At 36.5% G+C, this 15,343-nt stretch overlaps 1 protein-coding gene across 1 annotated transcript; it reads right to left on the reverse strand.

Moving 5' to 3' along the window:
* Positions 962-11,471, reverse strand: LOC18792410 (probable E3 ubiquitin-protein ligase ARI7). The gene is made up of 15 exons (XM_007221935.2): positions 10,970-11,471; positions 8,874-8,998; positions 8,441-8,546; positions 8,231-8,321; positions 7,683-7,855; positions 6,809-6,913; positions 6,627-6,715; positions 4,725-4,832; positions 4,434-4,524; positions 4,229-4,318; positions 3,709-3,756; positions 2,772-2,843; positions 2,529-2,628; positions 2,314-2,440; positions 962-1,554 (listed from the first exon to the last, which is right to left on the reverse strand). Exons 1-15 carry the CDS (start codon positions 11,141-11,143, stop codon positions 1,290-1,292), a joined length of 1,764 nt encoding a protein of 587 aa, XP_007221997.1. The 5' UTR covers positions 11,144-11,471; the 3' UTR covers positions 962-1,289.

Here is a 15,343-nt window from a genome sequence, read left to right on the forward strand (position 1 = left end):
TCTGTCAACACTACTACTATATTCCCTTCTTCGGGTCGTGTTTTTGCACTCTCTCCCCCACCATGAGCCGAAAGTGGGAGAGAGGTTCATTTGACCCTCTCTTCCTACCGGTAGTTCCATTTACAAGATGGCATAGATCACCGTCGAGTTTGTCCCTAACCCTAATAGGGGGAGATTTTTGGGAAAAATCAAAGGTGGGTACAAAAATACCTGAGTTTTATAAATCCCCAGTCGGGACGGGGAAATATCAAAGTGACTTTTGAATCAGGAAAAGGCGAGGGCAGTCATGCTGATAAGAAGGGTTTAAACATTGGGGATGTTTCATAGTGACTAGGCCATAATTTTGAGTAATTAGAGTTCGATTGCTGTAGCATTAAGGCTGGATTTTATTTATGCTCCTCTTGTGGCAGTCATGGTGATATGCAGCTGTTAAATGAGAACAATTTTGAGGGCAGTTATGATGATGAGTTTGAGCATGAAAATACTGTAAGACGTTGAAGCCAGATAGGGCGATGATGATGACACGACTTTGGCGAATTATGAATCAGTTAGTCAACCTTACCTTGTTGATTTGGATTACTTTTTTCTTGATTCACTTGTATCATGTTACCATCTAAAGGTCAAGCAATTAAATCATCTGGTTTTCGACAATTTTGCTGAATTGGGACAGAGAAGAATTAAGGTTTCAAAGGGAATGCAGAGAGCTGGGTAGGTCGTTTTAGAGGACCATTTCAAAAATTACTTTCACCAGTTTCGTTTGGTTTTCTTGCCAAAACTAAAAAATAAAACAGAAAAAACCGCACCCAACCGGACTGGACAATAAGGTTCGGCTCGGTTTTCTGGTTTTGCAGTTCAAATTGTCCAACCCTACCTTCAAATAGACTGCCTTCACCTAGTGTGCCGCAAGGTTGGTTCAAGAATAGATCCAAACAAAAACATTATTAAATTCGATACTACAGTATGACAAATGAGCATATTTGCATTCACAATAGACAACTATAATATATGATAATCAAACAATAGGTAACAAAAGCAGGTCATAGAACCCCGAATTCGTAAGGACATCGATATTATATACAGTGAACAATAATCACATGTTTCCACCAAAACACAAGAATACCAAGAGGCAAACCTACTTTTTCCCCTAACAAATCTGTCTTCATTTTTTTCCTTTGATTTTACACCTTATCATTTTCATACCAAGAGAGCCACTTCCATTATACTCTTGTTCTCAACTTGCCTGCAGTTAATTTTAACTACAAGGACAGAGATCAGGAAGCAAAGAATATTCACCGTCGCTGGTGGTGGCACATGTGGCATGTGGTGGAATGCTTCGAATTTGCATACGTACAGTACTCACAGGTCCACATACCTGTGCTGTCTACATTTTTGCTGGAGCCACCAGCTCGACTAGTTCCCTTTCCCTTTCCACCTTTCGCTTTGCTGCTTCCTCCATTTTTTGAGCTTGATCCACTGCAAGTTGCTTGAGAGTCCACATCTGATAGGCCGTTCTCTAATGCGCTTACCAGGTTCTCAAAGTAATTTTTAGTCACCCTGTCACAGTAGAGCAAATGGATGAGAAGATTCAATCAGGCACTGCATTGAACTCAACTGACTCGAAGGCCCAGACTGGTTATTGCACATCACAAGAAAAGGGTATATGGATGAGCGTGTCTGTGAAACATTCCTAGTATAACATAATCACATTGCTAGAATGTCAATGGTGCAACACAATTACAGATCTATTCTAGAAAACTAAAAATCCCACAAATTAATACTTGATAAATAACCTGATTTACTATTTTGTCATCACAGGCTTACAGCCAAAAAGAATGTGCACTTTTAAGGTCAAGTCAGTAAAATACATTCTTCCACGCTTACTCCTGTCCTTTTCTCATCCCCCAAATGGAGACTTGTTTTCTTTGCAGTTCCTATACTAATGAACCATTCACTCTATTTTCCTTCACTGCATTTTCTTTACTTATCATTTTGCATTCAGTGGTAAAAGCAAACTTGGAAGTGATCAAGGAAACTTCACACACACACACACACACACACACACATATACACACAAACATACACAGGAAATATCAAGTGTGGAGTATGAGGCCTTTGCACTGCCTGGCGTCTGGCAGTGTCTGTGAGAGTCAACAAGCAGTGCAATACAGACACAGCCACACTGCAAAAGTTCATAGCACATGTGGGTACATATACATGTATATGTATGTATGTATATGTATATATATATAAATGGTTAACCACACGTGTGGTTAACTGTATCAGAGAGTTGCTCTATATTTATTAAGTGTTTACCCGGTCAGTCCAGCTAGCTTTGTGTGGAAATCAATAAATTCTTTCGATGGGCCATCCGCACTAAGGAATTGCTGTAGCTCCTTCTCTGCACACTGATGAAGCCTTTCCAAACCAGATTCAGCCTCACCTGAATAAAAAAGCAGAATTGCATATTTCTGAAAACACAAAAGACAATTCCTAACTAGTTGCCACTAATATACACACAGAGTTTATACCTTGCAAGTACTCAAAAAATTGCCTCTTTGCATGCTCATGCTCAGGCAGGTAATACCCATAAGCATAAGTCCATTTCAGCACTCTCCTACACTCAACAATCTACGAACACGGAAGACAGGCAAAACATAATTTGCCAGCATGTCATAGCAAAACAATAATTTGATGTTCACTAGAATAAGTCCTTCCATATCTTTCAAAGAAAATAAATCTTTATATATCTCATAAAAATTATAGTAGTTCACCTGCTGCCAGGCATCAGTTATGAACTTGAGCTGAGACTCAGGTTCACGCTGTATGTCACTAAGCTTCTCCATCTGAGAAAAAAATAGCCAGTATATCAATAAGGTAAATACAGAGCACTTCATACAATTCCATGATAGCCAGGAAAGTAACACAGGTACGATGAAAACAGACAATCCTACCAAACATCTTGTAGCAATCACACTATTTTTATTTCAATAACACAAACAATTTTTTTTTTTTTTTTTGGAACTGATGAAACACAAGAAGTAAAAGTTTCTTGGACAAGAAGTCCATAAAATAATCCACCCAAAACTTCCCCAAATCAAGATAAAGTACAACAAAAAGGGTTTAGGAATCCTAGTCAGATGAGGCTTGTAAGCCACAGCCTATTCTCTATTGATAAACAAAAAGAAGCACACGAGTAGATAGCCGAACGAGTGATAGAGATCTAAAACTAGGGCGTGTGGATTAGCATAGGGATTTATAAAATGATGCCTTTGCTAACTTCTTATAAAGACAAGTAACGGTATGCTGTTGATTTTTTGTGAGGGCAATTTTTTAATTGACTCCGTCAAGGCTATCATTTCACATGAAGGGGTTACCATACAACCACAACTACACCTCTATATTCTGAAATCTAAAGGTCAAAAGTGATAACACCTAAAACCTTTTGTTCATGTTGTTAACGCTAAACTAAAGTTAATTTGTAGCATTGCATCTATTTATAATATTCCAAATCTGCAAAAGTTTTAAATATGGTTTTAGTTCTACAATACAGTAGAAAGATGAGTACTAAGATCATATATGTTTTGAACACATTTGCTATCAGCAACTCCATTGAAGAATGAACATAGCAAACACATGAACCCGTCTCTATGTATAAAGAATATGTATGTACGTGAGCATGTACGAATTTCTGTAAGTACAGATACTTACATGCACAGTACGCATTTGATGCAAATCCGCAAGAGCTTTTTGCCTCGACTGCCAAGGAAGTACAAAAAGATTTTAGTGAATAATTAAAGAAGAATAATATAGCTCCACCAAAAGCAACATTAAGGCTTAGACAATTAAATCCAAGAAACAGAAGACCAATGCACAGAAAAATCTTGACTACAAATTCTGGAGGCTTCCAGCCTTTCTTTCGATGCAAACCATGCAAAAAGTCATGCACAGGTGTCGTCCACCTGCCTACTACTGTTTACACAACATATTCTATGAAAATTGTAATAAAGCCCAGCAAGTATTGAAAGAAATTGTCAAGAACTAAGCTTTCAGAAAATTAGGCTCTTCATTGGTCATTGCCCAGCCAGATATAAAGACACAAGATAAAGAGTTCACTGAAAAAAAAAAAAAATACATGCCAGGGAACTATAACAGTATGAAAAGAAATGCATGAATTCAAAGCATAGCAGAACAAACACAGAGGAAAATTTGAAAAGAGAATTCTGAATACCAATTGATTGCTAGCCCAACGTTCATAATAATGAGTGTATCTCTCCAGCGAATTCTTTGCCATTTCTCTTCTTCTCTCAGTTTCATCATACTACAAACAACAATACAAACTCTTAGAACAGAAGAAAAAGAAAACTAGTCTTCCAAAAGGCAAATAAGAAGAACAAATTCTCAGAATCAGCAAAAAGAAACAGTAAAATCCTTACAACTCCCTCTTGCTTAGCTGCTTCATAGCGGTTACAAGCATAGAAACCACCTGTCCTCTCACCATGATCTGACCATGCACCAAGGCACAGCCTGCATGATACATATAATTCATTTAGAACCAGATAACCAAACTTAACAGTATAAGAACATAAGCAAAAGAAAAGTTCCTCCAACAATATTTCTATTCTCAATCTGAATGATACAATGCTATTCTTCATTAATCAGATATGTTTTCAAACAGCTATCAATTTCCATGAAAGGAAATAAAAAAATGGAAGCAGAAAGCATACCAGCAAAATTCAAATTTGCAAGGTGGTGTGCACGTCATGTGCATGCACCCTTGGTTTTTTTCAATAGGCCGCTTACACTTTGGACATGGCTTGGAATTGGCTAGTATCCTGAGTGCCATCAACAAAAGTTAGGACAGAACAACAGATATATGAAGTAACAAGAATCCACTCAATTCCCATAAATATGTTAAGAAACGGTTGTCTTTAAAAGTGTATCACAAATTACTGGACACCAAGCATGCTTGCACTTTGCACCACTTGATTCAACATTATTCATGAATATACATTCGTATTTATGAATGCAATTTTTTTTTTTTAAAGCCACCAAGAAAAAGATTACTGGACACTGATCATGCTTGCACTTTGCACCACTCAATTCAACATTATTAATGAATATACATTCGTATTTTTTCATATACCCTATTAATGCAATTCAAAAAATATATATATATTCCACCAAGAAAAAGATTACTAATACTAATAAATAAAAATAACGATAATAATAAATCTGTTACTTTGAAAAAAAAATAAAAATATTAATATTAATATGAATAATAGCTAAAAAATGAGTACTCTAATTTCAAATCCTATTAACAAGCTAGTTTACTTTAATCTGCCGCAACCTGCCATAACCAAATAGTCAAAATTCTCTGGGGTAGTCTGATGCAGGCAGTGGTTTGGAACCTATGGCTGGAACGTAACAGGAGAATTTTTGAGGATTATAAGGGAGTGGGAGTGGCAGAATTATGGGATAGAGTGAAGTTTTGGGCTGCCCTTTGGGCATCAACTTCCCTTGCCTTTAAGGATGACCCTATCCTACCATTATGCGCAATCTGCTGGCCGTAGTATCTTAAGGGGTTGTTTTATGTTTGGTTGGTTAGATATGTGTTGAGTGGCCTTGTGTCTGTTTCACTGGCTAGTGTTTTTTCTTTTTATCTGCGTTCTAAATGCCCTTGTTTTGATCCTTACAATTTGAATAAAAATGTTTCTATTCAAAAAAAAAAAACATACTTCTCAGTGGCCTTTACATGCATATCCAATATTTCAAAAAAGAATCCAAATCTTCAAAATAAAATTTCAATGTAAACCTTAAAAAATGATGGAATCAGTCCACTGACTTCAGTCTGTTCAAAGACTCGACAAAAATAAATTATGTTCAAATGGGCCCCAATTCTCAACATGCAAACACTGCATGGATCGGTTTTACAAAGTTGTTTCATGTGCCACTAGTCAAAGACCATGCAGGAAGACTTAATGATAGATATGACAAAACCCGTAGGAACAAACTCTAAGAGAAAAACTTTGATAGGTCTTCAGATGCTAGACACACTAACCTATGTAAACACATGTACCTCACACCATGTGATAAAGCCTATTTTTTATCAAAGAAAATAGTCTGAAGAAGTGAAATAAAGAAACCACTACGGTAGCTAATAAGGTTCATGCAAACATCCTTTTCCAAATGCAACAAAAGGTAGGTTTTCCACCATATTGCATTCTCAAAAATTTCAGGCACATGGTTTACTTCCTTAACTTTACCCCAGGAATAATGAAAGAGTTCACTTGAAAAAGATATATAGAAGATAATCACATCAATATCATTGCATGTCAAAAGCAGTTGCAGTGATCAACACAGTACACCAAAATAAATAAAAATATAAGGATGTAGTTGATGAATACGAAGGTTAGAGAGACTTCATGGAAAAAAAATAATAGTACACCCTAATTGATAGGCACATAATAAAGCAGTACGCTAGTCAGTTACCAACTATAAATTGTTTAAAAGAATGCAGCATAAAACATACCATGCAAACAATCAGAAAGCCAATGCATATATCAAAAGAGAAATCCACGATGTGAACCCACAAGATAGAATTTTAGTTGCTAAAAGAAAATACAAACCAGTTCATGTTTTCAGACTCAGCACTGTTCTTCATAATCCACTTTGACACAGTGCTACAGTCCACAGGACGATGAGCTTCCTCCGTACACTGCAGATCCAACACAAACCGTGACTCATCTGGTATATACAAGTTTTCGCTAAGGTATCAATCAAATACTAAAAATTACAATAAATAACTTACATTCCAGCAAAAGCCATAGGAACAGAGGCAAGAAACATCATAATTTTCATCATCACCAACAAAATTAACAGCATATTCACAACCCGGAGCAGGACACCACTTGGTCTAGCAACAAGAAGAAGAATTAAAAGAAAAGGTGAGAAGAATGGTAATTATCAAAGGAAAACATGATATTCATATAGTTCTTCACTCCACCACACATGACTAATGGACTGGACACACCATCGTACCATAAAAATGCAAGCGTAATAGACAGAACATGCAGACACGCACACGAGGAGTAATTGAAAGGAAAGAAAACATTAATTCGTTTCTCAAATTGAGTATAAGAATTGAAATCATCAATCTTCACACATACTGAGAACCACACACAGGTATCACCATTTTTAATATGACTCTTTTATCATGATAACAAAGTATTCCAAGCCAAAAGACATTAATAATTAGAGATGAAAATTTCAAAAAGTTGATCTATTAAGATGTACTCGATGATACTATTATGAAAAATATAATCTTGCAAGGACGTTTATGAATGTTTATATTGTCAACAATCAAAATTATTTCAAATCTTGCATAAAATAAAACAGTTTCAGATTTATTGTACAACTTTAGGTTTTCATTTATCTGTTCATCTCTATATACACAAAAGAAAAACTGCTTTTGAAACTTTTATAAACTTAAAACTACAGCTAAAGAAGTGAAAGAACACAGGCAAGACAATACAAAAACTCCACATCACTCCTCTAGACTTACGAAATTTCAAAGAATATACAAAAGTACTCCAACTTTTGGTCGTCTAATACTAGTAATATGAAGTCCACAGAATTAAAGGCTGATTAATGCTCCATATATCATAATCAATTGCAACATATACCTTCTTGTTGTTTTCTATATAAGACCGAAGAAGGTACCGAGAGTACTTCCGGTTATCTTCATCAGAGACCAACATAGTGATCATGTCTTGACCGACAGCAGCACCACATGATGGATCAGGACATCTCAGTATTAAACATCCAGGACCATCGCCAATGGACGTTCTAATGTAGCCTATGACAAGAACAACAAAAAATCATATCCTGAAAACCATAAAGCATGGCAATGGAAAGAAAGAAAGATAATCATAACAAGAAACACATTAGCATGGGATTAAAAAATTATGGATGTTCAGAAAATGGTGGAAAGAATGGCAAAAAAGTAGTTGTAAGAAATAATTTTTTTATACAAAATAATCGGTGTTACTTTTTGTGGAGGGGGAGAGGGGTTAAGGGAAATTTTCTAAAACTAAACAAATAAAGACAGCTTAAAACGTGAAGGAGACTTGCAATTCCAAGGTCACATTCTACATATTCAGAGCTTAAGATGCAAGTTTCTTGTATCTCAGTCAGAAACTGGGTTTTTTAAAAAATAGCATATGTAACAAACCTTCCCAGCATGCACAACAAAAAGGATGACCACATGCAGCTGATCTGATGCTACCGCGGTGAAAGGCTTCAAAACAGATCCCACAGGTAAGCTGCACAACAAGATTTTTAGTTATATGATGGTGTACAAAGACATGAACAGATCAAAAACAAATCAGTTACCAGAAAAACAAAAAAACTCTAATTTCCAAATGCTTATATTACAGCTTACTTCTCTTGAACTGGTGAGCTGAATCACTGGCTTTTTTAACAAGCCAAAAGTTTTTCGCACTTTATCTTCATCAGCAAACCATGCTTCATGCACTTCACTAACACTCCTGCCATACCAAACCTTTTTCAGATAAATAACTTACAAAAGAAGGGGAGAAGGTGACATCAATGGTCCTATCAATTTCAGAAACTCTTATTTTCTTTTCAACCAAAGAGTGATGATGTGCCATATAGAATGGGACGAAGTTTTACCCTCCTCTTTTGGAGAGAGGGTGCCAATTGGCTAGGATCCCCAGTAATAGCTCACATGTTACTGTATTCACTCCGAACACAACATAAAGTTCTAAAGAACTGTTCAATTAAAAATTACAACTCTACATATCATGAGAAACTAAGCATATCAAAAGAGATAAATGAGTAAAAAAATGTAATACCAATTATAGTAACGAAGTAAAATGCTTGAAGCAGCTCTTGATATGGAAAGCACAGTAGATACACTTGTAATATCTTCTTCCTGACGCTGCTTTATATCTGATTCCTTCAAGATGATAAAATTATTCTGGAGAAAAAAAAAAAGGACAAACATTTCACTTGGATGAAATCAATAAGAGCACTATAAATAAGCAACAGAACCACAGCTCCACCACAACTTGATTTCAAGTTTACACGATATGCATATAAAAGCTCCTCAAATTGAATGGACGAATCTCTTCCAACTACAAGATTTTATATTCAATTTCATATTGCATACATACACATCTGAAAAAGTGGTTCCTTGGAAACAATGAAGTAAGAATTCAGTTCATCAAGAATGCCTCTTGTTCAGAGACAAAAGGCTTCAGCATGAGGCGGACAAAGTGGATTCAAGAATGCTTAAAATCTGTAAATCTCCCAGTAATGATCTTAAGACAAGGCAGCCACTTTTTGATCTCTTTACTGGCGTTGCAGGGTTAAATGGTATCAAGTGGTGAGGATGAGCCGATATTCTTTAATTGGCTATTAGTAGTGAAAATCATTTTGTGTTTTATCAGGATTGGAGGTTAACCGGCTAAGAGTTCAATTGCGTGGATTATTCACAAGATAATAAATTGGAATAGTCAGCAAATAGTTCGGGTGTAGAGTAGGGGTCTGGCCTTTAAATTATGTGTCTATCACTGGGTGGAGAGCCTCAAGTGGTGGGAAGCTTATAATAGTGCAGTCTATTTTGGAAAGCTTATCAACTTATTATTCGTCTCTTTCTAAAATCATGGAGGGGTAGGATTGATTATTAATTTTTCCTTTGTCCTAATATTTAAGTTATCGGCTTCCTTTCTACTTGCCAGTTATTTAAAGGGGCAAGAGAACCAATTCTTAAAGGAGAAACAGCAATAGCGCTACAACCTCAAATTGCTCAACTAAATCATTGGCAACACTAAAGAATACTGTGTCTTACCATGTTATCAAAAAGCTGCAACCAACTTAAAGATAAGCAACCAGATAAAACTACATACACTAGCTACTTGTCAAGCAAAGGTTTCTCTACTATGTTGGTAACACAAACCTATGTATAGATTGATAGCAGAAACTAGACAAGTTACGCCAATAAATCATTCACATTCTCTCAAGCTATAATACAAAAACCAGTAAAACTGACATAAACAATTATATGCAATCTTGGAGGACAAAAAAAACCAAAATTATTATTATATCTACTGCAAGCGATGGAGCACAAATGCAGCTCCCCGATCTTTCTTTTTTCCTTGATGAGAAACAATACTTTCATTGAAAAACAATATTTGAAATTACACAGAAAGGGGACAAAAGCAGCTCCCAAATCAGAATGAAGGACCAAAAGAAAAGAATTATATTTAAATTTAGCAATTAGTGAAGCCCAAACAATAAAACCCTGCAACCTAAACATTCAGATAAGACCTATGCTAAATCCCCCTCATCCCTATTCCATCAAAGCCAACTGCTCAGTGTCCTGCTAGGTCCAAAGTCAGAATTAAATCTGTATCAACTACCTAAGCCCAAACAATGAAAAGTACACACCACTTGCTGGAAAGGAAAAAGGCAGTCAGAAATTGCTATCAATATTACTCAGTCGTATGACAACCTGAAGGATAGCGACCAAGAGAATCATATACGTAAATTTTTTCAGCTTTCCTCTACTACTCTACAAAGCCAACCGACAGACAAAAGTATCCTTACTCAAGCTCAGAAGTACAAACACAGGTTACTTCAGCTCAATTGGGCAAAAGTTATCACCGTTTAGTCAAGGGTAAAACAGGCAAGACTTAATCTTTTAGTTTATATTGTTAGCTTAACTAAGCTGCGGACTCCAACTTTAAACAAAAAGAAAGAAAATTCAGAACCCAATTCCCATTAGTTTCCTATATTCACAAAACCCAAACGATCAAAGCATCTAATTTTCTTACCTAACCATTCCAAAGCTTTCTCAGCTCGCAAACAGAGCAAAGGCAAACAAATTTCAATAAATTCACAAATTTTGCGAGGACATTAAGACAGAAAGCGATGTAGTCGGACAAACCTCAGCTCGACTAGCCTCGATCCTCTTGATTCCCTCATTATCCTCGCCGAAATCGACATCGACGTCGTCGTCGCTGCCGTAGTAGTCCATGCCCATCTCGTCGCTGTAAAAGCCCTCGTCGTCATCCATGGACTCGACGTCGTTGGCGTCGTGCATATCGTCCTCGGAGTCCATCGTCCCAAACAAACCCTAAGGGCGGGAGGAGTGTTTGGCTGGCGAGAAAGCGAGGAGAGTCGGTGCAAAACTGAACAGGAAATCGGAGAATCACAGGGTAATTTGCCGGTTTTAAGTTACTAATTGATCAAATAAAAAAGATATTTTTTTCTCCACCCTTTTCTCTCTCTATATCTATCTGTCTGCCTGCCTTGCTTTGGATATTTATATAAAAATATTTTTAAAGCAAAACTACAGAAGAAGAAGGAGAGCGAGACGGAGTTGAAGAAGGAAAGCGTTGAGTGCGTGCGTCTGACGTCAGAACAGAGTTGTGTTGAGAGGGAGAGAGAGAGAATAGGACTAGAAAGGGGGCGTTCTATTATCAACCCTCAATTTGCTAACTACACCCCATTCTACACGTAAATTCTAGGGAAATAGCTCTAAATGCCACCATTTTTATAATAATAACTGAAAATACCATCTTTTTTAAAAAAATTTGGAACTATAACCTATAAATATATATTTATTGTCCCCTTATTGCACACATATCACTTTTGCTGAAGTTCTCTATCAGTTTTGCTGAAGTTCTCTCTCAACTCTCTCTCTTGGCTCCGTCTCTCAGTTTCTCTTCACTCTCTTGTCGCTTTACTCTCACTCTCTCATCTCTTGTCGATCAGCTCTCACTCTCTCGTCGCTCAGCTCTCAATCTCTCGTCGCTCAGCTCTGACTCTCTCTTCTCTCTTCTCTCTTCCTCTCCCAGCGAAATCTGTTCATCGAAGCTCAACTCTATCGTTCACCTTGAACAGGTACTATTCATCGTCATTTTCTTACAGTTTAAGGGTTTCTCTGAAGTTGGTTTAGGGTTTATGCATTTCTATGAAATTGGTTGAGGGGTTTGTTCGAAATTGGTTGAAGGTTTAGGAGTTTCTCTGAAATTGGTTTAAGGGTTTCACTGAAATTTGTTTTGGGGTTTCTCTGAAATGATCTTAGTATGATGATTCCTTGTTTGAAACAGTGAATGGGTTTGTCCTTTGTGGATTGATGCTTGCACTGCTGTTGTTTTGCTGTTGCTATTGATGTCGTATTGTTATTTTTTTGCTAGTGTATTGCTAATGTAATGATGTTGTGTTGGCATTTTAGTGTTGTTGTATTTTTAGTTTAGTATGGTTTTATTATGGTTTTTGTAGCAGTTATTGATTGGTATTTGGTGGCTTACTATGGGTCTTTATGACCATTGCATTTAACCTTCTTACAAGTCTAATCGGTATCTATTTTCTTTGTTGAAGATGATATCTAAAGTCTAAGACAATTAACCTGTGTATATCATTTTGAACTTGTAAACTCCCAACCATATCATACTTTTTGTTTGAGAATAATGCTTGTTAATTTGACATATTTTTTTATAACTATGTTTACTAACTTTAGGGCTTGCATATTGGATATGGATAAGTTTTCTTTAGAACTATATGTGGTGTAATATGAGTTCTTTAAAAGTTTGCTCTTTTATGCTTGATCATTGTCTGCTTAAGCGGAAAATGAGTGAAGATGGGAACCTACCACCAGCAGGTGTGGTTTAGAGAAATGGAGACATTGATTTTGCTATAAGCTAACTCTTTAAGCTTATGCTTTTCTTGTTTGTGTATGGATACTTAGAGAACTTTGTTTCTGAGGAAAACTTATAATTTTGTAATTGTACATATCTTACAAACATTTTATACAGTTTTGATGGTTTATTTATTAATTTATCTTTGATATCGATAAAGCAGAGAATACATACAGACCTCTTATTTTGTTAAGAAAAAACTGAAGGGATGGTGCCAATTTCATTCATTTTCTTACATTTGAAAGGAGGGCCATAGTGGAGTCATTATTGTGGTTGCCACTAATTCATAGGATGTTCCATTACATTATACCTTGAAGTCAATCAATTCTTTCCCGATGTCTTCTTGTTTTTTAAACTCTTTCTAGTCAGATAGATTTCTATCGTTAGTCTTGAATTGTTCTCAATTAGGCTTGTGCTACCGCACATTCCCATTCTAGCTGAAGCTGTCTCATGATTATCTGGTGTGTTGAGATGTGTCTTTAGATATTATATTATGCAGGAGTGGTAGAGTACTGGGTGTCTTGAGACGTGGCTTTGAGCTATTGAATTAGTAGGTCAGCTGTAAATAGCTGGGGTTTTGTGTATGCTCTGTATTTTTTGTTTATTTGTCACTTAATATCCTATAATAAGCTGTTGATAAGCGCTGACTGTTTATTGCTTGTTATTGTCTAGATTGCAACGGACTGAATTTCTTCTTCAACATATCTGGGACATTGAAGGGTTTAGCAAATAAGTTTGGGTTGGCGGTGGTTGTTACCAACCAAGTGGTGGATTTTATTAGGCCACATGATAAAGTGAATGGGGTGAGGTTGGGAAACTTGGAGTCCCTGGACACTTCTGGCAGACGGGTGAGTCCAGCTTTGGGACTGGCTTGGGCACATTGCATAAATTCAAGAGTGTTCTTGGCAAGACATGAGCAATCTATTGAGGTTAACATTCGTAATGCTCCTTCAACAAGTATATGTAGTCAAACACATAGGATATTTCACCTTGTATTTGCCCCACATCTGGCCTATGCATCGGCCGAATTTGTAATCAGAAAAGAAGGTATAGTCGGAGTATCACAGTAACTGTGTAATATAGGAATTCTAAGAACTTTAATGTTTTGGATCCATTTGGAATTACATTCAAGTCCCTTTAATTTCGCACTCAAATTATAATAGCAATCTGGAAGCAATACCAGTACAATAAAAGTTCAATATAATAGCAATCTGTCAGCAATACAGCATGCTGTAGCAATGCAACCCAAATTATGCAAATTTAAAAGAATTCTCATTCAACATAACACGAAACCCACCACAAATGAAAGTAGAGTTTACATGACCTGCCAAAGCAACACGAATCATATTGTCTAAGATACATTGCGCAATGGAATATTGTTTTTACAAGAGACTTGCACCTTAAATTCAAAGTGGCCTCTTAATGCCGTCAACCGTAACTCCGTCAACAATGTTTTCTTACTAGAGAAAATTTGCCCAACTGTAATTTTCGGATTCCAATCACTTCATGAAAACCCGCTGTCCAAATATGCTTCTTCATCATTTACACCGGCAGCATTGTACAGATTTTGTTCACCCATTTGACTCTAATAATGTTGACGAGTGGGTTCAGATTCTCCTCCTAAACGCATTATTGGCAACTGGGCAACTGTGTTCAAGCAGCCCAAATTAGGGGGGGCAGAGTACACTGACACTTCATTTCTTTCAGTACCATTATCACCACCATGCATCTCCTCCACCTCGCTAAAATCAATCATATCCATAAAATCTGTCCCTACTTCACCTCCCACATCAGTGACATTTGTATTATTCCAAGTTACTTCATTGCTTTCAACAATAGCAACTAAAGAATGACCCATCCGACTACTATCTGTCGTGATATGCATACTGTGAACTACATCATTTGTCAGTCTTTTATCTTCTATACTCACGAGTAAGGGAGCTAGTTTTGAAGGTGTTACCTCGGAATTGTACTTCATAAAAAAATTGACATCATCATCGTCCTCAATCTTTATGTGCTTCCACTCATTCGAGGCCACCAAAATTGAGAATTTTAAGCAAACCTTGTCTTCCCTGTTGTTTGTATTACCAATCTGATGCACACGGTCCAACAATTCAGCAAATTTTATGGTTCGTGGAACTATTAAGCCTTTTGAGTCACCCCCTTCGTATTTGCACATCTTCTTCGAGGTGACCCATTTTCCATTGTAGCACACGAGAATAACAATTGTCTCTATTTCTGACCATGACAAAACAACATTTCATTAACACAATATAACCACAATAACCATACAATACAATAGCAATATAACCACAATATAACAGCAATATAGCAGCAATATATAAGCAATATAATGGCAATATAACAGCAATACGACTGTAAAATAAGAGGAACACAACAACAGTACACCAGTAACACATCAGAATCACACTATACAGATCTACTACATCAAATGGAAAATCCCAAGTGTCAAGATTCACATATCCAGACCAATCTAAATGCAATTGGTACAAATCCAGATGAATGAGCATGAATATTCAACAAAACCTAACCCAAAGAAATTAAAGCCAAAACGAATTTAACACAAACCCAAACAATCAAACTATAACCCATTTCAC

The sequence above is a fragment of the Prunus persica genome, chromosome G1 (genome assembly GCF_000346465.2).
Source record: "Prunus persica cultivar Lovell chromosome G1, Prunus_persica_NCBIv2, whole genome shotgun sequence".
In the NCBI taxonomy this organism is placed as follows: Eukaryota; Viridiplantae; Streptophyta; class Magnoliopsida; order Rosales; family Rosaceae; genus Prunus; species Prunus persica.

What these genes read in the sequence shown, in the direction of transcription:
- LOC18792410 (XM_007221935.2), bottom strand. Translation starts at nt 11,143, where the DNA reads ATGGACTCCGAGGACGATATGCACGACGCCAACGACGTCGAGTCCATG. An exon ending in GAGTCTGAAAACATGAACTG is followed by an intron (nt 4,833 to 6,626) that starts GTTTGTATTTTC and finishes GATGGCACTCAG; the next exon opens with GATACTAGCCAATTCCAAGC. An exon ending in TAACTGATGCCTGGCAGCAG is followed by an intron (nt 2,629 to 2,771) that starts GTGAACTACTAT and finishes CCGTGTTCGTAG; the next exon opens with ATTGTTGAGTGTAGGAGAGT.